Source organism: Chlorocebus sabaeus, chromosome 9 (genome assembly GCF_047675955.1).
Source record: "Chlorocebus sabaeus isolate Y175 chromosome 9, mChlSab1.0.hap1, whole genome shotgun sequence".
NCBI classification, from domain to species: domain Eukaryota; kingdom Metazoa; phylum Chordata; class Mammalia; order Primates; family Cercopithecidae; genus Chlorocebus; species Chlorocebus sabaeus.
In genome coordinates, this window is record NC_132912.1 from 17,045,040 (window position 1) to 17,070,812 (window position 25,773).

Here is a 25,773-nt window from a genome sequence, read left to right on the forward strand (position 1 = left end):
GAGTACTGGGGTATTTCTGGAACCTTCAAAAACCTCAACATATAGATTGCATAAAGATTGAGCCTAATCTTTAAAGAGGAGGGCAAGTCAAAGAACGGTAAAGGCTAGCACTAGAAGGCAACTTGGGAATTCTTCCTCTATTCCAACCTCCTCATTTTACAGATATAGAAACTGAGGCCCCAAGATTATTCAAGACTGACATTTATTGAGCAATTACTATATACCCCTTTAAGTGCTTCACATGTACTATCTGATTTTATCTTCACAGTGACACTATTAGGTAGGCATTTATTTTTATCCCCATTTTGTATATGAGGAACTGAATCTTAACAGGAGATACAAGTCACTTTGCTGTATGCAAAGGCATAAAGCATAGAAGTTAACAGTGATGTTAACCTTTGCAGATTAACCTCAGATGCCCCCAAACCATGCTATTAAATGATTTATCTAAGGTCATGAAGAAAGTATGCTTAAGATCTGGAACTAGATTAAAGGATTACTGATTTTTTATATAATTTCTTTTCTATTTAAAAGTTCTTCTAGGACCAATGTAGTATCACAGAATCCAGTTTGGAGGACTCTTTGGTTTGCAGAATTGTTAGGTGTATGGTCTGGAAGAAACTGATTCATTCAAACCGTGGCAACTCTATGAAGTGAATAAGGAGGTGGGACGGTGACTCGGTTCTCCCAAGAATGCTGCATGACTCTCTCTGGGGTAGCCCAGGAAGGTTCACAGCCTCCATACAGCCAAAGGCCCGCGATGACGGGCCAATTGCATGAGCAGGAATAGCACATAAGTATCTTTGTCTGTGGCCAGTTGGCTTTAGATATTTGCTTCAGAATGTGACATGCTTCTGCTACTCAGAAGCAAAAGGCTGGCTGGGCAAAGAACAAATAATTGAAGTGGGATTTAAAATTTAGTCATAAAAATATATTAACAATGTGAAAATGACTACAGTACCCACCAACTGACTAGGCACTCAATAACTATTTCTTGAATAAATAATTAAACAAATGAGGAAGGAAGGAACCTTATTGAGCATCTACTCACATTGCCAGTGCATAAAAAAGAATCCATACGGACAGGCCACACAACCAGTTAAAAATATTTGTGTTGTTTTGGCATGCACCTTAGTTTCTTTTGCTCTTTCAAGCCACCCTGTGCCTGAGCAAGGACATTGATTAAACCTCTCTCAGAAATTTCCATCTAAGTAAACTACAAAATGCTTGTACTTTCACTAAAAGATTGCATTTATTACTTTCCTTAATCCTCAGAAAAAGCCTGTGAGGGAGGTATTTGTCTATCTCACAGATAGAACAGGTTTGGAGCCACTTAGTGACCTGTGCAAAGTCATACAGGAAAATAGGACTGCTCCCCAGGCTCCCGGCTTCCAAGAGAAGTTAGTGATGGAGCAAAAACAACTCAGTGGAATGTGATTTTAAAAGAATAACCACAATTTACTTCATTGATGCAGTTACCTACTGAAGATTTTTTTTTTATATTTTTTAAAGTTTCTAGTAGGTTCTGAACACTAGAATTATGTGTGCAAGGACACACATCCTTTCCATTACATGAAAAGTTTTAAATTTCAATATGCACAGGAAGGCTTAGATGGGAAGAGAGCGTTCTGGTGCTTTGATGCTTCTCTGTGCAACGTGCTGATAGCCGATTGCTGATGGGAAGATGGGGGAGAGTCATGCTTTGACACCTCACAATGTGTGTATGATTGACTTGAGTCTCTACTTAGTGTCCTGCCTCTACAGAAGGGACATAAAGCACCTCCACCATTCGATGTTTTCTCACTCAGCAAGTGTCTAGGGATCGGGGATAAGGGAGACAAGATCTTGCACACTAGCAACCTGTGGGGCGAAGGCAAACACGTTTCTTTTTGCTGAGAATGTGCACATCTAACAAATGACGCTGTAGATCTGGGGGCCACACTGAGAAATACTTATGTGGAGGATATGGCCTTTCTGCTGTCCTCCTTCATTCCAGTCCACGCAAATTGTGAAGCCCAATTTTGTATAAGGCATACATCAGCAATATTTATGTCTCTAACTTTATGTCACATAGCAACACCATGCCTGTGTACAGAGGAAAGAATACAACAATATCACCCCTTAATTCTACCTGTTCGACCCGATTCAGGCGACAATGAGAAATGATTACATTACTATTTTATATTCTTCTTCTTACTATTTTAGAGACAGGGTCTCATTCTGGTGCCCAGGCTGATCTTGAACTCCTGGACTCAAGTGATCCTTCTGCCTCGACCTCCCAAAGTGCTGGGATTACGGTGTGAGCCACTGTGTCCAGTGACATTACAAGTATTTTTTTCACTTGGATCTTAAAGCCAGAAATATAAAATATCAATATTTATCTCAGAGGCACCTCAATAGGAGAGGTGAACAATGTTGACATTCAGACTATTCTTTCCTTCTTAGGCCTCTAAAAAAGCCTTTTTTCCTTATAGAAATGTGCTATTTCTGACATTTTGCGACAGGTAATTTAATACTTTCCTATGTTCTTCAGGAGTTGTAGCGAATTCTGGTACTGATACCTTCCTTGACCATAATATCTGTGTAATTCCAAACCACACGGATGGAGGCAGTACACAAGTATGATGATAATGGACTAGAACTAAATACATGTCAGGGTTGAAACTCAGCATTCTTTACAATGTTCTCACCGTCTCGTATCACAAGGCTATCATAGGCACACGTTCGGTGAGATTCAATGTCCAGGGAAAGGATGTTGAGTTCCACAGTAGAGTCGGGAGCCTGGATGAGCCATGTACAGTCCATTCTATTACTGTAACTGTCAGGCCAGTCCGGGGAGAAGAGAAACACGGGTGCATCTCCTGTCCTAAGGAAGCCACCACAAGCACCTGTAGAATAGAAAGCAACATCTTTGACACAGCCCTAATAGAAATGATGCTAGCACTTTTTCACCTGAAAGCGACAGCCCTCTACTGAAAAGAAGCAACCAGTTGAAACCATTTCTCAGAGAAATCAATGAATATCGTATTTAACCCACTGATTCGGAGAGCCGCAATTTCCGTTATTGATCTTTGATGTAAAAAAAAAATGCATTGTGTTCTCCATTTTCACCATAATTTTGCTATATAACCCATTTAACATTGAGTGCTGACTATTCAGGCATCAATAAAGACAGGTAGAGGACCCCCTGTATTGCTGAGGTAGAACTGTATTCATTCCTGTGTTTCTCATGTTTCTTTATCATTTTTGCATAGCTACTTATGTAATTTATATCTAGGCAACTTTGAGGTGACAGATTAGGGCCTTCTCAGGGTCTGTTTCTGGGCATGTGTACAGCTGGGCTTATGTGTGTGGCCTTCTAGATTTCCAGAAACATGTCAGAGCTTTTCAAAGCCCCAGTGGACATCTCCTTCCCCATTTTTTCCTTTCAAGTTTCCTGGTCAGTTTCTCATTAGCTGTAACTGGTGTCACTGCCTCACACGGTTGTGATGTGAAACAGCTGTTGCTGATTTTTTTCAGCAAAGACCCCAGGGACAGGGCTGTTTACACAAGAGTGAGTTATTGCCCAGGTCCTGTGAAGACAAGACCTGAGAATGCAGTTTTCCAGAAAGTTGCTAAACTGGAATAAGGGCAGGGCTGCGGATATGGGCTGTTTTCTGGACCTCTGCTGCCCCACCACCCACGGCTATTAAAGCTGCTCATTTTCATAGCAACTGTGGTCATGAGGCTACTACAAAGCTAGGAGGAGAGAGAGATGGCAATAGGAAGAGAATGCCACAAAAACTTACTGAGATTCAGTGACTCTTACTGAGATTCAGTGATTTTTCTTGAATACATATGCCTCAGATTGTTGTAAGGCTTTGGTCTATTTCCAGAGTTCTCAAAAAGTTGATTTTAACAATTTTTTTTGCCATTACTTTTATGGAGGAATAGATTTCAGAGGTCTATTCTTCACCATTTCAGAAGTTTATGACTTTTATACCATAATATCTTTGAATCTTATCAAGGCCAACAGGAAGTGAATATAAAATATGGTAGAACTAGGTCCTGATTTCTTTATCCTATTACTATGTAGGCTACAGATTTTTTTAAAGCAATTTCACATGGAAAATCTGAATGCTGAATGTTATCCAGTATCTTCAAATTTTAAGGTTTTCCTCTATGTGAAATATTTCTTATCTTGAATTTATAAAATGTGGTTATAATGACTGTGGGTCATTGGTGCTGTTTGCCAGATATTTCCTTTGTCTCCATTTCCAAACACATGGTAGAACTGCATTCTGCAAATGGCTGGGAGAGGCCATTTGACCAGTTTTGGTCAATGAACCATGAGCAAAGGCATGTGTTACTTTACACTGAGCACTTTTAAAGTGAGACATCCAAGGGCTCTTTTGCCTCCTGCCATGGTCTCAGGCAATGTCGCAGACAATGGGAGCTCCAACAGCCTGAGTTAGGAAGTGATGGATGATGAGAGGCACCCAGTTAACACAAGAGGAGCATGTAGAAGGAGACCCGTTGTTTTCGGCACCTAAGAGTTTGAAATTCTTTGTTACCGCCATATGGCTGAGTTTTTCCTGACTGATACGCCAACTGCTTTTCCTACTTGACACATTGAATTTCCTTCAGTTGACCCTCGTCCACAGTAAGCTCATTTTCCTTCCCTTGCTTATTTGCTATTGGTACCACTTGCTTTGTCATTTACCCATTTAATTACGCTACCATTATTTAACTGACACGAGTGCTTTTTCTTTCCTAATCTCTTTTATTTATTATTTATTTTTACTATTCATTGATTTAAGACAGGGTCTCACTGGAGTTCAGTGTCATGATCACTGCTCACGGGCAGCGTTGAACTTCTAGGCTTAGGCAATTCCCCTGCCTCTGCCTCCCGAGTAGCTGGGACTACAGGCATGCACCACCATGCCTACCTAACTTTTTAAATCTTTTGTAGAGATGGATTCTCCCTCTGTTGCCCAGGCGGCTCTCAGACTCCTGGGCTTCAAGCAAGCTTCCTGCCTTAGCCTCCCAAAGTGCTGGGATTACAGGCACGAGTCATTATGCCTGGTTCCCATTACTTTGAAGCTCCTGGAGAGTAGAGATTGTATCTCAGTTTCCTTTCTTAGTCTCTTCAGTGTACCCATAATAAATTCTCAATAAATATGTGTTGATTTAAATTAAATATATGTGTGTATAAGAAATGCTGATAGGACAGGCCAGACGCGGTGGCTCATGCCTGTAACTCCAGCACTTTGGGAGGCCCAGGCGGGCGGATCACGAGGTCAGGAGATCGAGACCATCCTGGCTAACCCGGTGAAACCCCGTCTCTACTAAAAATACAGAAAATTAGCTGGGCAAGGCGGCGAGCGCCTGTAGTCCCAGCTACTCCGGAGGTGGAGGCAGGAGAATGGCATGAACCCGGAAGGCGGAGCTTGCAGTGAGTTGAGATCAGGCCACTGCACTCCAGCCTGGGCGACAGAGTGAGACTCCATCTCAAAAAAAAAAAAAAAAAAAAAAAAAGGAAAGAAATGCTGTTAGGACAATGCTCAATAAGTTGATATATTTCAAAATATTAAGGTTTGTTAGTTTTAATGAAACTTTCACAGTGTGGTATCATTACAAGATAATCACTTATACCATCTAGATAATTAGTAAACTCTAAAATTCTCTTGACCTCTTATTTTCCTTTTTCCTTTTTCTTCTTGACTAAGGAAAATAAGGTTTATGGCTCTCTTACTCACCTGTCCACTTACATCATATAATTATGGAATTTCATAATAAAATATTAGAAGAAAATTTGTTGGTATAATATTTTAAACAAGTAAGTAATTCCTTTTCTACCTTGAGGTTTGTAAATATGAAAGAAAGCTTAACTCAAGTTTATTTCTAAGAGCTCTGGATATATCCATCCAGAATTAAATGTTGCCTCTAAATTGCATTTGTCAATCTTGCTGATGGTTCTTTGCTTTTAAACAGATCAATATTTTAAGGAAGAGATTCATATTCAATATCATGAAAGCACCTTATTAGAGAGGTAAGAACAACATTTCAGAATGGAATACTAAGGGATATTAAATAAATAGAAGTACAAATTATCTTCATTATTCTGCCGATATAAGAAGTTAGAAGAAAACAGGCTAATCTTTTGAATATTCTTCAATGAGATACCCTGATTCTGTGCTCCAATCAAGTATTCAAGGACTTAGACTATCCTCCAAGAAATATCTGATGAATTTCTTCTATGTCAATCCTCAAATCCACAAGAAACACTCAAATTCATTTAAATAAATTTCATTTCTTTTCTTTTCTTTTCAAGACAGAGTCTCACTCTGTCACCTGGGCTGGAGTGCAGTGGCATGTTCTTAGATCACTACAATCTCTGCCTCCTGGTTCAAGCAATTCTCATGTCTCAGCCTCCCGAGTAGCTGAGGCTACAGATGCACTCCACCACGCCCAGCTAATTTTTGTATTTTTAGTAGAGATGGGGTTTTGCCATGTTGGCCAGGCTAGTCTTGATCTCCTGACCACAAGTGATCCGTCGACTTCGGCCTCCCAAAGTGCTGGGATTACAGGAGCGAGCCACCATGCCCAGCCTCATTTAAATAATTTTCAAGAAAAAATGTCTCCCCAAACAATGCTAGCTCAATATTACTTTCACTGAGGAGATTAGGAATGTAAAACAGTAAAATAGAAGTTTAAAATTAGGCCCATTTTACTTTGAAACATGAAAATTTACAACCAGCTAAGGAGAAACTGAAGCATTTATGAAAGTACATTTGAAATAAAATGCAGAGGAAAAATAGTTACTTTTACGAGTTGATCCTTAACTAACTGATTGTGTGTGTGTGTGTGTGTGTGTGTGTGTGTGAATGTACAAGTGTAGTATCTGCAAATCAAATTTTCAGGGATTTCTAAAGTGGTCTCTAGAAATTGTAAGTAGACGATCTTATGGATATCAAGCCCCTAATTATTTAATATAAACAACATAATGGGAAACCTGCATTTTTTAGAAAGAAATGTATAATTTTTACAAAAGGTAGTGTTTATGAATTTAAAATAACATCTGAACATAAGGTGGAAGGGCTTTGGGGCTGCACTTCTTATTTTTTATATCTGGCCCCTGTTATGATAGGACCCTTTGAAACAGTGGCCTGCACATATCAGTCCTAAAAAGAACTTCATTTATTAGCAAACACACCTGGAGCAATGGTAGGTAAAACACCATCAGGTGCATCCACGGCAAACCACTCCAGAAGGAATCCCTTCCCTGAGATTGAAGAGTCGGAGTAAAAATGAAATGTCAAAGAATTTCCGGTGGAGCTGAAAGATTCAGTCTGGGTACCACAGTAAGCTCCAATTAGACGGGCGTGAATGCTAGGCCCATCATAGATCTGCACATAAAAACAGATAATAGAGTGTTGTATTTAGGCGATCATCTATATTTTTCTTCATAAAAAGATAAAATAAAAAAGATGCCTTATATTATTACAACGTTATAACCAAAAACAATGACAAATGAGTAAACATTTTATTTTAGCTTAAAACAGATACTGCCAGAGAATATAAAATATTATTGAAGGTAATTTAATGTTTTGAAAACATTTGCATCTTTGTTGCAGAATTATATTAATAAACATGCACTGTGGGAATCACTCATAAGATGATTTACAGTAAAATCTGTGGATGGAAAAATAGGAACCAGGATGGCTGCCTAACAGCAGTACTTAATAAATGTGCTTTGGGGCTTTAAAGGGAGGAATTAGGAAGAAAGAAGGGAAAATAGCAAGAAGAGAAAAGCTTTAACGAGAGAAAGTGAACAGGTACCCTAAAGGAGTCCATATTTCCACAGAAGGAAAGAAGAGGAACCAAAACTTGCAGGGCTCACATGTTCAAAGCACTTAATAAATCTCCTGCTTTTGGTTTGAAAATCTCAAATGACCTATTTCGAGGTATATTTTGTGACAATTTTTAAATAGCTCAGGACAAATTCATATTAACAGTTATTATAAAATCCTCTACCAAACAAATTATGTAATAGCCATTCCCATACACATTGGATATCCAGCAGGTACTGAGTTGGATTCATGACCAAGAATCCAAGATGAATAAGGTGGGGTCATAGCGTGTAAGAATCTGATTGCGTTTCTGGAATTGATACAGTAGCCAGTGTCAGGATAGCAATGATCACCATGATTTTCCTTTTTATATTTATTTTTGTATGATCCTTAAAACTTTTAATACTCAAACATAAAAACAAAGAGGACAGTGGGAAGAAGACAGAATAAATACTTATTTAGGATACACATGCATTCTTAGAGAAAGCTCAACAGGAAAATAATAATAATCCTAAAAAACCCCTTAGATATGAAATGGAAAATAATCAATACAATACTGAAACTGCCTTTGTCCATGTAATCTAGAGGCAGTCTGCTCTAATCATGATTTAGAGCAGACTATCCTGCATGATTTGCAAATGCTTGAATAGATGTTACCTTGGATGTATTTTTACCAATAGCAATTCACCAATATTTATGAATATTGATCGCATGTGGAAACTCACCCTTAATTTGTCATAATAGCAGCTTTGTATTTCTTCTATGTCCATCTCCAAGATTCGGCCATGGACAACGTGAGATGCATTCACATTTACTGTCCATTGGTAATTGGAGTTATGTGGGTAGTTTTCAGGCCAGAAAGGAGAAGCGACTTTCCCATGAGTTCCCACAATATTATCATTGCCAAATACTAGGAGGGAAGACAGAGTAGTAAATCAGACCCACTTAGAATTGCTCTTTAATCAAATGAAAAAAACAAAAGGCAAAGGGTGTTGAAAAGGATGGACTTTTAATTGACTGTGATTTCTTTTCTGACTATTGAAAGAAATACTGCTTCCTTTTTGGTTTCTGGGCTATCTATTACTTCCTTAGAAAAGGTCCTTAAAACGTTGCATGGTGTGAAAAGAGGCCACAACTTCCCAAGTGAAAAGGGGTTCCCAGAACCCTAGGGAACTTGGGGACATGGGAAGGTGGGGTGAGCAGCCCCACTCTCTAATTATGGTTTATCTATTTTACTTTGTTTTTCAAAAGAATGGAACGTTTAAAAAATTTACAAGAAAAACTGATAGTTTGAAATCACATATGAAATAGCCAATAATGGAAAAGTTGAGCTACAGAATAAAAATATTTAACATTTTATACTATTAGAAAATACCCTATTGTTATATTTGAGCACTTAAGCCAATCCCAAAGTAATACTAAATGTCTTAAATGTGAAGAATATAGAGTTTATGAAATCAAAGGAAACACACTTGATATAAATACACCAAACCCAAACTGTAATATATTACAAGACTCTACCACAATGTCATGAAAAAAACTGACTTAACATTAGGTAGAAATTAGAGCTTAAAAAGAACAACAGAACCCTTGAGAGTGCTCTCCCTTGCGCTTATTGAGCCATTCATATATAATTTAGTCTTTCTAATATGTTATAAGGTAATTCACAAAGACAATGTAGGAAAATAGTGGAGAGTTTAGGATTGTTCTTGCTTAACGTATTACTGAGAAAATTATTATTTGTAGTTTGTAAGACATATTTTGTAAGCTATCACTAAAATAGAAACAACTTACTCTTCACAAATGTGGCCTGGAAGCCCGTGCCGCTGCCAGAACCATCCGAGATAAATCTGACCCACAGGGTATGTCCAGTGATGGAAGAATAATTGAGAGGGAAGGAGTTTCCACAGTATCGTCCCACCAAGTGACCCGTGGCATTTCCTTCACGGATCTCCACAAAATCTCTGCTGCAGTCCTGAGAGTCTTCCAACTGGAAAGATCTGATTTGGGGAAAAAATATTTATAGGGATTAAATTGAGAGAATAGACTTTGGGATTCGCCTGGATCACATGCTAGGTTAACCTGTTCACTTTTTTTAAACTTTCTTTAACTTTGATCACAAAAGTATGTAGCTGTCTCAAAAAATTTCTTTCACTCAGATTTGTTGAAATACGTATTCAATAGCTACAAAGACAATGAATATACTTCCAGCAAGGAGTTTTCTTCCTAGTGGGCAAAACCAGGCAAGAATATAGAAAAAAATATATATAAGGCAGAATAGCGTGAATGCCATCAGAGCTATAAAGTGGCATTAAAGAATTGTAAAGCAGAGGCATCACATCTGATTGTGGGGCTCTGCAATAGCTTGGTGGGAAGATTTTTTGAGATGGAAATATACATGTTAGCTGGATATAAGGAGTATAGATGGTGTGCAAAGAATCATGCCACCAAGGCACATGTGCGGAGAAGGGCCGGACATATTCAGAAACCTGCAAGAGATACCTGATTTGTTTAAAACACTGAGTACCTCTAAGAAACCATTAAGACAAGGTGTGAGTTGGCTGAAGGTAAATAATAAAAACAGAAACCATTAAAACATGTAACTGGGGCAATATGATGGGATCATTTAGGTGGCACTTAAATGCCCTGCAAAGGCGTATGTACTTAATTTCTGGAGAGGCAGCAACATTATGGGATTCGTAACAACACAGGCTAGTGCTTGAATGTAACCTACTCGTCTTATACTTTGCAACTGTGCTGTGATGGGGATTTGAAGATAAGAAATAGTACCTACCTCATATGATGTTCATAGGGAACATATATAAAGAGTCGGCAACATGTAGGTGCCTCGTGAATACTTTCAAAACTTGGCCTTACCGCTTAAAAACATGAGCTACTCAAGATAAAGTGGTATTGGTGTAAGGGTAGACAAATGGATGTACGGAATAGGAAAGAATTTCCAGAAGGGGCCCACAAATGCATAGTCAATCCAATTCAATCCACGGTGCCAAGACAAATCAAGGGGAAAAGTCATTTTAACAAATGGTGCTGCAATAATGGATATCCTTACAGAAAGAAAGGGAAAAAAGAACCTCTATTTCTGCCTATCTTCATACCCAGAAACTAATTTAATATTTCTCAAGGATGTAAATATAAAGGCTAGAAACATAAATATCCTAGAAGAAAACATGGAGAAAAATCTTTGTGACATTGGGATGGGCAAACATTTCTTATACAGAATGCAAAAAGCACTAACTATAAGACAAAAATTAATAAATTTGAATTCATAAACATTTCACTAAAGACATGAATAAGAAAATAAATAGGCTGCGCGTGGTGGCTCGCAAGCCTAATCTCAGCACTTTGGGAGGCTGAGGTGGGAGGATCACTTGAGCCCAGGAGTTTGAGACTAGCCTGAGCAACACAGCGAGACCCCTCTCTACAAAAAATAAAATGTAGCTATGTGGTGGCCTGTGCCTATAATCCCAGCTACTTGGGAGGCTGAGGCAGGAAGATTGCTTATGCCTGGGAGATCGAGGCTGAAGTGAGGGGTGATCGTGCCACTTCACTCCAGCCTATGCAACACAGTGAGATCCTCTCTAGAAAAAAATATATATATTTAAAAAAATGAAAAGGCAAGTTACAGACCGGGGTGGGGAAACGGGAGATAATTGTAAAGCATTTATCTAGCAAGGGACTCATAGTTGAAATATAAAAGGAATTCCTACAGATAATGAAAAAACAAACAACCAAATTAAAAGTGGACAAAGGGCTTGAACAGATATTCACAAAGGAAGACAAGAAACTGGCTACCGAGAATGTGAAAAGTACTCTATATGATTACTCATCAGAGCAATGCAACTTAAATACCACAGTCAGATATCATCCACACCCATCATAAGGGCTAAAACTAAAAGACTGACAAGATCAATTATTGACAAGCATGCAGAGCAACTGAAGTCTTATATATTCCTAGTGCGACTGTATAGTGATATAGCCACTTTGAATAATTATTTGGGAGTTTCTCATAAAATTAAATGCACATCCAATCAATGCCCAGAAATTCCACCCCTAAATATCTACCCAAAGAAAATAAAAACACATGACCAAGTTAGTATCCTGAATATAAAATAACTCGTGCAACTCGAAAATTAAAAAAACAAATAACTCAAATAAAATGGCAAAGAAACTGAATAGACATTTCTCCAAAGAAGATTTATAAATGGTCAATAAAAACATGAAAAGATTTTCCACATTATTAGTCATTAGAGAAATGCAAATCAAAACTACAATGAGATAACACTGCAAACCCACTAGGAAGACTATTATTTAAAAATGGAAAATAAGAAGTGTTGATGAGGATATGGAGAAATTAGAACTCTTATGCATTACTAATGGGAATGTAAAATAATGCATCCCTATAGAAAAGTTTGGTGGTTCCTCAAAAAGTTAAACATAGTATTATCATATGAACCAGCAATTTCACTTCTAGGTTTATATCCCAAATAAATGAAAGCACGAACTCAAACAGGAGAGGGGAAAGGGGAAAGAGGAAAGGAAAAAGGGAAGGGAAGGGAAGGGAAGGGGAAGGGGAAGGGAAAGGGGAAAGGAAGGGAAGGGAAGTGAAAAGAAGGGAAGGGAAGTGAAAGGAAGAGAAAGGGAAGGTGAAGGGAAAGGGAAAGGAAGGGAAGGGAAAGGGAAAGGAAGGGAAGGGGAAGGGAAGGGAAAGGAAGGGAAGGGGAAAGGAAGGGAAGAGAAGGGGAAAGGAAAGGAAGAGAAGGGGAAAGGAAGGGAAGGGAAGGGGAAAGGAAGGAAGGGAAGGGGAAAGGAAGAGAAGGGAAAGGAAAGGAAGGGAAGGGAAGGGGAAAGGAAGGGAAGGGAAGAGGAAAGGAAGAGAAGGGAAAGGGAAAGGAAAGGAAGGGAAGGGGAAAGGAAAGGAAGCGAAGGGAAGGGAAAAGGAAAGGAAGGGAAGGGGAAAGGAAGGGAAGGGAAGGGGAAGGGGAAGGGAAAGGAAAGGAAAGGGAAAATGTACTTCTTTATTATGTGTATCTTTCCATTAACACTCAACACTATCCATTGCAAGATTTTACTTTATGCTAGGTATAGTGCTCCCCTGGGGCTCTATCTCAGCTAATGGAGGAGAATGGTTAGGGATAACCAGCCTGAAGGCTCTGGCCACCTCAAGCCCTACCACTAGTCAATATACCAGGTACATCTCTGGTCATTCCCTGCCTACCAGACCACAGGGGTGAAGTAACTGGTCAGCTCTGCTCTACCCTCCTCTCAAGCCAGATACTAGCATTGGTAGGTCTCTAACCAAATCAGTAAGCCTGGTGGTAAGCTGGTGGCTCTCACAATCCCATCAAGGTGGGTCACTACAGTATAGACCATCTGGACTACTCTAGATGGAACTTTTACAGCAAGCTATAATTGATCATTGAAATCAGGATATATCCACATCAGGTAAAGCAAATCACACATTTGTCTCCTTTGACAATCTGATGCTTTATAACACAGTATTTGTATCTTCAATCATTTTTCTTTGCAAGGAATTGGTCTAAATCCATCTTTGGGATGACTGCCAAGTTTGGTGCATACATTCAGGCTCAATTTTATTACCCATAATATGATCAACAATGAAATACGCTAAAATTGATTTCTTCTGCTTCTCAGAACGCAGAAAGGGAAGAAAGGGAGATCGTTTTCCTCAGAAGGTAAATAACATGCAGCTGCCTCTAAAATCTTTCTATTCAAAGTGCAGTGCATAGTCCAGCAACATGAGCACCACCAGAGAGCTTGTTTGAAACAAGGAATCTGGCCCCACCAACCAACTCAGTGAGAAAGTGAATTTCAGCAAGATCCTAGGTGATCAACATGCACTTTAGCATTCTGTTCGATGCTCCAGAAGATTACAAAGTGAAGGTCTTTTCTACGTACTTGACTAGTGTAATCCAGTGCTAGATGACAGAAAAGACATTCCACTGGACATGGTGGTACGGAAATACCGATAAGGATTAAATTAAACTTTTAAAAAGCTTGATTATTCTTGGAAGTCTTTGCTTTAGGCTGCTATATTTTATAAGCAATTCTACCTGTTGGCTTAGATCTGTTAGTAAATGTAGGATGTGGAACAAAAATAGTACAATCACTGTTTCTTATTATCTCATTTTGATTCTTGAACCGAGACCAATCACTTTCTAAAAGCACTCCGCAAGCATAAAATACAATTTCTGTCAATTCCCTGCCTACCAAACCACAGGGGTAAACTAACTGGTCAGAAAGATTGCACTGCACTTTGAATAGAAAGATTTTAGAGGCAGCTGCATGTAATTTACCTTCTGAGGAAAACGATCTCCCTTTCTTCCCTTTCTGCGTTCTGAGAAGCAGAAGAAAACAATTTTAGCATATTTCACATTGTTAGTCATATTATGGGTAATAAATGGTTAAATATATGTTTTACAAAAAAACTCCTTTTTAGGTTTTATTTCTCCCTGTTCCTTTTTGTTGCAGATTCAACCATAATTTCTCCAGTCCTCTTCCCTACTCAGTTTCACCACAATCCCAGCCCCATGTTTTAGAACTTGATGTGATACATATGCTTCTCATATGCTCTCACACACCCCAGGGTAATGTTTCCAAGCACCCATCTGGATAGAATTTAGACCAGGAAAGAAAGAACTCACAGGCGTTGCCTTCTCATTAATCAACTGCAAAAAAAGAGGCATCTTGCAGTCTAAAAAATCCGTTTTAAAAATAAAACTCAAGCTAGTAACTCAGAGTAATCAAAATTAACTTCTTACAGGCAAGAAAGGAAATAGCTGAGCCATTATGATTTTCTATATGGTAATTAAAATGTAATGTCTATTAAGCACTAAAATAGATGCAACTTGCTTTCTGTGTGTGTCATCTTCCACCCTCCGGAAGGAGAGCCTAGTGCTGCCCATTTGGATTTATTTGTGAACCATCACAGAAGATGCTTCAGAAATGGTAAAGATTGGGAGAATTAAGTCACTGAACATTTGCTAAGCACCAGCTGTGTGGTATGCGTTTTAAATTTGACATCTTCTTTATCTTCACAGTTCTAGAAATTTGAAATTATTATAAATTTGTTTATAGAAACTTGTTATTATTATCCCACAGAAATAAAATGAATTTAATTAAACAGCTTCTTAATGTTGGTTTATGAGTAATTTGTCAAGACCCGAAATCTTATCTGTCTTGAACACCTAGCTCAGTTCCTGGCAACCGCTGAATGAGAGCGGTCAACAACGTGAATGTGGTAGAGACACAGAGGAAAAGACCACAAAAAATCATTTTATGTGGCAATTCTGATAAGCCTTCTAAAGCTGTGCGAAGGGCTTTGGATTTTATTCTAAGGACAATCATGGTGTTTTATTGATCAATATATAGAAAGCACCTCATAGGAGAGTAGCATGAGCCAACTACATGCCTAGCACATATTGGGAGCTTAATAAATATCTGTTGAGTAAAGGAATAAATATATGTCCGGTAAACATTATAAAGTATATAGATTTCTTCCCATCCAGAATTTTGTGCTCTTAGTGAAGACGAAGACAAACCAGGCCAGGTGTGGTGGCTCACGCCTGTAATCCCAGCACTTTGGGAGGCCAAGGTGGGTGAATTACTTGAGGTCAGGAGTTCGAGACCAGCCTGGCCAACATAGTGAAATCCCATCACGACTAAAAATATAAAAACTAGCTTGGCATGGTGGCATGTGCCTGTAATCCCAGCTACTCAGGAGGCTGAGGCAGGAGAATAGCTTAAACCTGGGAGGCAAAGGTTGCAGTGAGCTGAGATCATTCCACTGCACTCCAGCCTGGGCAACAAAGCCAGACTGTGTCTCCAAAAAAAAAAAAAAAAAAACAAAGACAAACCAAAACCTCCTTCCTGTGAGGCAGCTTAAACTTGCATTGCCTTTCAGCACGCAGAGGGTGTCTTTGTCTTAACACAAGGCCACTTGTACCCTGAAGAGGCTCTCTGTCTGATTGATGGATTTAAAAAAAGCAACTTGAGATGTTTGAACTTGGTCCACAAATAGGATGGTTGTCCCATATTTTTAATCAGTTCCAGATGCACAGATTAGCAAGTCTTGGAAGAAAAGTAAGACTTTTAAATAAACAGGCCAGGGTCCTCAAAACAAATCCTCCTCTCTCAACAATAAGTTACTTATATTCTCTTCAAAACAGAATTAGCAGTCCCAACCACAGCCTAGTAATACGTAACATAGACTGGTAAATAACTTCTAATTCAAAACGGCATTTAAATTCCAAGATCTGATCTCTCAACATACAATAAGCATCCATTATCATGTGACATGTCACATATACCTCTCTATTAGTTGATTAAAATGTGTGCTTTTTACATCTACTCTAAGAGATATTATTGTTGCTGTCTAATTTAATCTAAGACCACTCAGAATGTTATAGGATCCTACTACTAATTCCATATTTATAGTCCCTGTTCAAAAAGTGTTATAGTACAATGAGGAATATGAAAGTGCTCTAAAAAATTAAGTTTAAAGTTTAAGTAAGTTTAAGTTTGGAAGTCAAAAAACTTCCAAAACCATTCTTTTTTTCTTTTTTTTTCAAGATGGAGTCTCACTCTGTTGCCCAGGCTGGAGTGCAGTGGCTCAGTCTCAGCTCACTGCTACCTCCACCTCCCAAGTTCAGGGGATTCTCCCACCTCAGCCTCCCAAGCAGCTGGGATTACAGGTGCCTGCTACCACTCCCGGCTAATTTTTGTATTTTTAGTAGAGGCGGGGTTTTGCCATGTTGGCCAGGCTGGTCTCGAACTCTTGACCTCAAGTGATCTGCCCGCCTCAGCCTCCGAAAGTGCTGAGATTACAGGCATGAGTGACCGCACCTGGCCCCAAAACCATTTTTCTGATAGAAATAGAAGGAAAGGTGGATTGAGGTGGGGATAAGATATAAGCGTAAAGAATGCTTAATTGAGATGGGAGGGCTCTGCTGGAATAAACAATACTAGTGATTCTCTGGAAGGACCTACATGTGTCTAATTCCAAAAAAAAGAGAAGATTCCTGTACTCTGAACATGAATGGGCCACAGATTCATTCGCCAAGGGCTCAAGAATGTTCTTTTGGGAATGTTAGACAGGACTCAAGAACCATGGTCGACAGAATCTTCATGCTATTTATAACTCAAACTATGACTGAAATAGAGGAAATCTGGAAAAAATACTTCCTAAATTTCACGTACACTGTAAGTTGCCCATCCTATTAGAACCAGGACTTCTTTCCTACAGATTCATTAGCACTGAAACAATACACCATAAAAAGGATTTACATAAAAGACAGCTGGAGTCGGTTGCCAGGGGAACTGACTATGTTCCAGACACATTCCACATTAGGGGGATAAACGTCTGGGTAGCCAGGGCTGTTGAAGATGCCTCCAGCCACGTAGAACGTTCCACCACAAGCTGGAAGAAAACAGAAATAAAGTGAGTATCACAGCAAAGACTGCATCAGACACTATAAAATAAAGGAGAAAGAACGCTAGAGCCATATCAATGTAAAAGAATAGACAACATGTCCATCTCGCATTTTAAAACATCATGTCATATAAAATAAGGAGGGAATGATTCTGCAAACTGAAGACCAAGGGCCAAGCAGTGTGGTGGATTAGAAGGAATTTCTGCAATGTCTTTTCTCAAAGCCTTTTCTACCTGTGAATGGTAACTTTGAAGAATAAAAGACTTGTTTACTATCCTACAGCCACTTGACTTTTGTGACCAGGATTCTATTCAACCCTGGCCTAGAAGCCACGGCAGCATGCTTGCTTTTCCCTCTCAGTAGAGCACCGAAATGCACACACCATCTTCTAGGTGTTCTGTAGCTTTTAACTACTAATAACAAGGAAGATGGCAGTGACCAGCAGCACTCTCCCGGCTAACAGGATAAGAAACCCAGTCCTGGGCAGCTCCCCGTTCCTCTCCTCCCCAGGTTGGGGCTGCCTTAACAAGCCAAAAAGAACACCAGGGTGAGCGCAGTGGCTCACACCTATAATCCCAGTACTTTGGGAGGCCGAGGCTGGCAGATCACGAGGTCAGGAGTTCGAGACCAGTCTGGCCAACATAGGGAAACTTCGTCTCGACTAAAAATACAAAAATTAGCCAGGTATGGTGGCAGGTGCCTGTAATCCCAGCTACTCAGGAGACTGAGGCAGGAGAATCGCTTGAACCCAGGAGGTGGAGGTTGCAGTGAGCCAAGACTGTGCCATTGCACTCCAGCCTGGGCAACAGAGGGAGACTCCATCTCAAAAACAAAACAAAACAAAACAAAAGAACATCAAGTCATCTGAGAGCGTGGGGTGTAGCTGAAAAGACAGCCACATTTCCAACCAATCCTCCACACTTTCAGAGTTCATTATTGTTAGAATTGACAACAGGTTCACTTAATTGGGAAGAAGGTAAGATTTGGTCCAGAGGTGATCTCAGGAAATTAGCTCCCAACTACGAAGGTCAAAGAGTCCCAAATAACAAACCAAGAATTTCTACCACATCCCTGTTAACCGCTGGAGTCAGGTGCTAAGGTTTCTTACCCGACACTGATGCAGCGACCAGAGCGTGGAAACCCCCAGCACTCAAGCTATAATCAGAGACGAACCTCAGCGTCAGGGCGCTGCTGAAGGATGTGATAGGATGGGGCATGTCAGTGCCACAGTAACGACCTAGATAATGAAGATAACAACAAGGAGAATGAATGACGACATGGCGGAGGCCACTATTTCTAGGAAATACATCTTTACTAGAATTACAAGAGACCAAAACAAAGGGAAGAAATTGCTACTAGGAGAACCACTTCATTCAGGGTCAGTGTTTGAGACAATACCTGATCATTTAAAATAAACTATATATAGGAGCTATACATAGGAGAGGTGATTTATAAACATGATCAAGAACACTAGGACCAGAGGAAAAACTTAGACAACCAAGGGACACATGTACCTAAAGCAAAAATCTCCAGCCCAGTTGGACTTGTACAAATACATGCACTAATATTCAATATGTTGTAGCACAGGAAAGTGTGGATGCTGGAGCCAGGCTACCTGGATTCAGCTCCTGGCTCAGTCATTTGCTAGCTGTGTGATCCTAGGCAAGTTACTGAAGTGCTTGGTGCCTCAGTTTCCCCACTTGGAGAAAAGGGGCATATTGAAAACAATTAAACCTATCTCATAAGGTTAAAAGGACTGACTTATTATTTCTAACATACTGAGAACAGTACTCAGCACAAGGTATTGCGATGTAACAGTTTGTTAAATAATATGTCCTTATCCTTGTTAAATGCTTACTAACAAAGACCTCAGGCGATGCTGTGAGAGGTGTGGATAGGGTGTGGAGAGTTCATTGACTGCTCATTTTTGTCTCAGACACTGTCCTGGGCGCTGGGAATTAGGCAACAGGCAAAGCAGTCTCCTCCCTGACAGACGTTGTCTTCTAGTGCAGGACGAGAAGTTTTTACAACAAAATTCAAAAGTTAGGAAGTTTACGGAGAAAGCTTACATGGCCTGAGGTGGTTTTGTTTTGTTTTTTTGGCTGAGAATATTTCAGAAACTAGATAGTGGCACTCTTTAATTTTATTGGGAAGTCTAACAAACAAATGACAGATTTTTAATGGAATTAATTAATTAATTAACTAATTAAGTGGGTTTTTGTTTTTTGTTTTTTGTTTTTTTTGCTTCCACTAAGGACAAGGCTGAAAGAAACATGCTCCATTTGAATGTAAGAACTTGGTCAAATATTAACAAGAAATTTCTGACAGAATGCTCTGTAATGCTGGGATGAGCTGCATTCCACTACTCTTTAAAGCAGCTGCAATTTTTAAATCTTTTAAAACATATACACAAACTATTCACATGTTTGAATATATTAATCAACAGGCTGAGTTCCCTGAACCTCACATTCAAGCCTACTTTCTTACCCTCCAATCATCTTTACTTGGCTTAGGCTGCTCTTTCTATTTATTGGAAACATTCTAACCTAGAACGGCAGCCTATAAATATGTAGATCTATAAATAAAGCACAGCCAAGACCACAGATGTATATGAGTGAGCGCCAAGGTACCTCGGAGGGGTGCGTCTTCGTGGTTGCCGTCCAAAATTTCTACAAAGTCACGTGTGCACGTTGTGCTTCTTTCAAGTTCAAAGTGGGTAAAAGAGAGGGTGATATGATTTACTGGAAGAAAAAAGAGAAGATTCTCTAATACAGTACTGGCAAATAAAACATACAGGGAGATGGGGCAAGATGGGGAGGTGGGGATAGTTAATGAGTATAAAAAATAGAAGGAATGAGTAAGACCTATCTGATAGCACAACAGGGTAATTGTAGTCAATAATAACTTACTGTACATTTAAAAATAATTAAAAGAGTATAATTGGATTATTTGTAATGCAAAGGATAAATGCTTGAAGGGATGCAGACCCCATTCTCCATGATGGGATTATTGCACATTGCATGCCTACATCCAAACATCTCAGGTACCCCATAACTATATATATCTATTATGTATTCACAAACATTAAAAATAAAAATTTTTTACAAAATAAAATTAAAATTAAAGAACATACAGGGAGATAAATTTTACTTCTGACAATTTCATGTAAGGGTTCTCCAGCAGAGAAGTAATGAATGAGGCAGACTTGCACATGGTTGAAGGGATAAACAGAGGGAAGGGGATAACTTCTATGCTAGATGGTTTCCTTTGAAGAGTAACAGAATAGATGCTTTCCAAAGTGCCTGTGGCATCTGAAACACTGGTAGTGGTAAATAAGAGGACTCCTGGGTAGGTTCATTCCAGGCACTATAAGGGAATATCTTGTTGGAAAATGCCATCTTTCCAGTTTTTATATCACCATTGCTGTGTTTCTCTCATAAGCATTTTTCTCAATAGATTCATTTCCTTAAATTCGGCTTCTTTGCATGTGCTTGCAAATAATGCATTCTTTTCCCCCTGGCTGTCACATTTTAACTCACTTAGTTTTATTTTCAGGCTAGAGCTGGTGCCCTAAGATTCAGAGACATTTATCAAGAAAGCTTTGCAGAACAGCAAGCCCCTGGATACATTTTCTTTTTGTTGTTCTTCAAGCTCTCTAATCTTCGGAACAGGATCTTTTCCTATTGCTGTTCTTGAACTAGTGAGATCTTTCATCTAAATGCTTCACAACTCATTAGAAAATAATCCTCAGGCACAAACGGCTCCGTTCAAGGGAGGGGGCTTCTTTATCTACAGCTCAGTTTCTGGCTGGCTGGCAACTTTCTTTGGGGCTCCACCTCCCCGTTTGAATTGGCTAAGGATTACATCATCGGCCTCCACATCTTATGCATGTCAATAAAGATACCAGCAATTTGTTAACTCCTGACATACCAAGGGAAAGTGCTAGAGAATATTTAAGCCAGACTCTTCATTTTGCAGATTATTTTTTCATGGCCTGATAAGCTTAAGTGACTTCCCTATTTTCACACAGGCGATTAATTGCTGTGTAGAGTGAAGAACTTAAAGTCTTTCCTACATTATGCCTGAAACCGTATTTTCCTGCAAACCTCAAGGGAAGGCAGGGCTCCCCTGAAACAGGATTCAGAAGGGCCCCAAGCATCACCTGCTTTGTAGCTATTCTGTCATGTCCTTTAGGGGCATTTCCTGATGTTCTCTTTCTGTCTTACCAACGGACTGTTACCAGGTCAGAAAATAAGATTCTAGGGTTCCAAGAAAGAAAAGAAAGTAAGCGTTTATTCAATGTTTATTCTAGGCCTGTGCTGGAATAGTACCTTGCAGGAGAGCCCAGGTTTTATGAATGTCTGCTTTGATGGATAGGCGTGTGCATTGCATTCTGGCCTGTGAGTCACTGATTCTCCAGTCTGTGGCTCTTCTTCATTTGTTCACTCAGCAACTGTCTTGAGCATCAGCTACACTCAAGGCACACATGTCAAAAACGATTTATCGATTATTTTGGTTTACCCCCAATCTCACATGCCTGCATATGCCTGTTAATACAGCGAGGTTGTAGGTGTGTTGTGTTGTTGTTGTTGTGTGTGTGTTTTTAACCTTTGCTAGGCCTTGAAATGAAAAAAAATTGTTTTTAAATTTAGAAGCAACTGTAAAAATGACTTCCCTATCAGATTAGGAAATGCTTGTTCTTGTGCACATCAGGAATCGGGACTTGCAAAAGATGAAGAGGAAGGCCATCAATTGTTAGCACTGAGATAAGAAGGTTACCCATAGACTGACCTTCCTCCAGGCACCTTCTCTCCTGCATGCCTTTTCTTTTTTATTTTTTTACTTACATGGAGGTTGCGCTTGAATGATCCAGCTGCAGTTCTGATTGTTTGGATAATTGGCAGGGAACCGTGGAGAGGAAACAGTATCAAATGAGCTGGTGAGGATGTGGCCTCCGCAGGCTGGGGAACACACAAACACACATACATGTCATATGCTTTTCATTTCTGCTGACCATACGAAACAATTATTTGATGAATAAAACCATCAATGATTTTTCTTCTTATTTCTAAAATGCATACCAAGGAAGTTCTCCGTAAGGAGAGCTGCACATAAACCATGAGAAAACAGGAGCACAGTTTATATTTTTAACAATTATTCTTCAACTACAGGAAGTAGGAAGTGGCAGAAAGCAACAGATTAAATGGCCATGAATTGCCTAAGTCATTCAAACAAAATTCTTGCATGGATTCACTTACACGGCCCACTCATAAACCACAGGTATAGGATAATCTACTTATAAATGACCTCTTTTTTTTTTTTTTTTCAGGAAAATAAATACTTAATTGAACAAGGCTTCCTAAGGATGACTGCAGATTATCAGAGAAGAGCAAAATTCCATTGAGTCCTGAAGAGGGAGAGGCGGTCACCGCTGGAGGGCATAAGAGGTCTCGCTGAGGAGGAGGCTGAGGCTAAACTAGGACTTGGAGGGTGAGAAAAGGGAGGCCAGGCAGGGGACCGCCTAAGCAGACACAGAGGAGGGTAAGGACTGCATCTATACAGGCTCAGCTGGAGCGTGGGGTGCCTGAGGGATGTGGGTGACTGACGCTGGAGAGAGGTCAGGGCGGTTCTGGGGCCCTTGGTTAACATCCGCAGGAGCTTGAGCTTCATTCTCCAGGCCAGGTGGAGACAGGACACACACTGAACATTCCAATGGCATGATCAGAGCAGGGCTTTTACAGGTGACTTTGGAGAGAGATGGGGTAAGGGTAGGTGACTTTGAGGAGGTTGTCATAGTCCAGATGAAAGCTAGCAGGGACTTTTTACTATGAAACAACATACAAGTGAATAATAACATGCAAAAGAACTATTAGGAAACTAGTTTTTCTTAAAAATCAACAATAATATGGTCTGTCTTGCTCCAAAGTCTAAAGGTCTATGGTATGTATTTGGGAGACCTCGATCCAGGCACTGTCCCTATCCAGAGCTCTTTACTACAGAATATAAGTGAGTTGACTAAGATAGACATAACGACTACACAGACTAAATGTATTTGTAATGAATGTTCTGAATCATCTGAATACAAGTCATCTCTGACTATGGGATAAGGGGTTCATCTCTCAGAATGAGCAGATGAAAGGCAACGGATAAAAAGGTCTTGGAGAAGTAGTGATTTAAGAACAAAAACAATGGCCAGGTGCGGTGGCTCATGCCTGTAATTCTAGCACTTTGGGAGGCTAAGACAGGAGAATCACTTGAGGCCAGAAGTTTGAGACCAGCCTGGGCAACAGAGCAAGATCCCATCTCTAAAAAAAAAAAAACAGCCAGGTATGGGGGTGCACCTATAGTCCCAGCTACTTGGGAGGCTGAGGTGGGAGGATTGCCTAAGCCTGGGAGGTTGAGGCTTCAGTGAGTCGTGATTGCACCACTGCACTCCAGCCTGGGTGACAGAGTGAGACCCTGTGGAAAGAAAGGAAAGGGGAGGGAAAGAGAGGGGGGAAAAGGAAGGGAAGGAGAGGAAAAGGAAGAGGAGGGTAGTCAGGGAGGAAGGGAGGGAACAAAGAAAAATAAATGGAAAACAACAGTGACTCCTCAGTTGGACAATGGCAGGACTCAGAAATGAGGGAAACCACTACTTCCGGGGGCTGGAATCTGATTACATTACAAGCAAGTCTTGTAATTGATAGCAGTGTATCCCATTGTAGTGTAAAGCCTTGGGTAGTGCTAGATCAGTGAATTTGGATAAAAGCTTTTCTATACTGTTTCTAGTCTTAAAAGCACTTTTAAACAGTATTATTCTGAAAACTTGTTAGAGATGCAGGTCCAAAGGAAGTCAGAGAAGGAGAAGGTTTCAAGCATCAGGAGTTGGGATAAATGTAAGTCACAGTTCTTTTGTTCTATTTAATTTTTTACATGTTAAGTAGAAGGCTGTGATCAATTTCTGAGCACAGGCCTCATTTCACTGTTGCACCAAACAGAGCACTGAAGATTTCTCTTGTGCTTGGGAAGATCCGTAGGGTACTTGCCTTGCCTGAATTGAGCTCGGAAGCCTCTGTTCTGTCTGGAAAGGCCAGATTGAAATCTCACGAAGAGGCTGTTTCCTGAGGACACGATGGGGTTAGCCAGCTGCTCCCTTCCACACGTCCTGGCAAGGCGGGACATTGTGGAGCTTGAGCCATCGTATGCCTACAAGAAAGGTGACAGGGCAAACAGTGGTTCAGAGCTTCAGACTCACATCTAGAAGGCCTGTATTCCATGAACTGCCTGCATGCCGATGTGCTAGTGGAAAATCCCACGTTTGCTGGGTCTGGGGAAACTGGCTTTATTTTCTTCTCTTGTCTCACAGTTCCATGGAAGTGTTTGAGTCTTTGGTCATTTCTAGGGATGCTGACATGAATTTCGGCAGGAGTTCCTCAGTCAGAGCCACTATTAGATCTCTTGATAACTTCATAAATGCCATCCCTTCCACATTCCCCTTCCTCTCCAACCCCAGTGTAGTCACCTCAAAGGCTATGCCCACAACATGTGCTGGAAATGTGTGATGCAAGAATAGACACATGAGAAAACAGATGAGAAATAATGATGAATGATGAGCATTTGTTGTCAGAATCCTGACATTTGTTAGATCTGTTTGTTCTGCTTAGGGTTCGTGATAGGGTAATGCTTAAGAGAAAAGAAATGGTAGAATTCTTTTCAAATGATAGAGGTTATATGAGGCTGATTTAGAAAATTACCTCTCTCTCTTTTTGGCCAGGCATGGTGGCTCATGCCTATAATCCCAGCACTTTGGGAGGCTGAGGCAGGTGGATCACCTGAGGTCAGGAGTTCAAGACCAGCCTGGCCAATGTGGTGAAACCCCGTCTCTAATAAAAAATACAAAAATTAGCCAGGTGTGGTGGTGCACACCTGTAGTCAAAGCTACCTGGGAGCCTGAGGCAAGAGAATTGCTTGAACCCAGGATGGAGGTTGCAGTGAGCCTAGATTGTACCACTGCTCTAAAGCCTAGGCAACAGAGAGCAAGACTCCATCTCAAAAAAAAAAGAAAAGAAAATTACCTCCCTCCTTTTAACTATTGGTCTCGTCTTGCCTAGGGCCATGCTGAGACCTAGCTGACCCTCTATGCATGTAATGAAATGGAATCTACATCACATATACCTGAAATCTCTGTATCGATTTGTTAAAGTTGAAACTTACTAATTTGCTTGGAACTCAGTGTCTAGATGAATTTTTGAATACTCTTATGTGTAAATCAGGGGGAAATGAGTTCCTTTGCATGGATGATTAATAATAACTCCCATTCATTAGGTGCTTACCATGTGCCAGGAACTGGATTCAGCCCTTCACATACACTGTCCCATTTTATCCTCCTAAATTTCTTTCCATTTTTAAGAACAGGACAACAGATGCACAGAGAACCTAAGTAACGGGTCCAAGTCACACAATTCCTAAGAGGGAGCAGGTCATGTTGAATC

At 40.1% G+C, this 25,773-nt stretch overlaps 1 protein-coding gene across 1 annotated transcript in view; it reads right to left on the reverse strand.

The window, feature by feature from the left end:
- CUBN (cubilin) overlaps positions 1–25,773 on the reverse strand; it is a 309,569-nt gene that overhangs the window by 104,016 nt on the left and 179,780 nt on the right. Inside the window, exons 32-40 of the mRNA XM_008002385.3 lie at positions 24,328–24,487; positions 22,150–22,263; positions 19,933–20,043; positions 18,411–18,539; positions 17,157–17,289; positions 9,627–9,832; positions 8,558–8,742; positions 7,196–7,388; positions 2,691–2,888 (exon numbers count right to left, since the gene is read on the reverse strand). Of these exons, the coding sequence (XP_008000576.3) occupies positions 2,691–2,888; positions 7,196–7,388; positions 8,558–8,742; positions 9,627–9,832; positions 17,157–17,289; positions 18,411–18,539; positions 19,933–20,043; positions 22,150–22,263; positions 24,328–24,487 (1,429 nt within the window). The remainder of the gene's footprint in view (positions 1–2,690; positions 2,889–7,195; positions 7,389–8,557; positions 8,743–9,626; positions 9,833–17,156; positions 17,290–18,410; positions 18,540–19,932; positions 20,044–22,149; positions 22,264–24,327; positions 24,488–25,773) is intronic.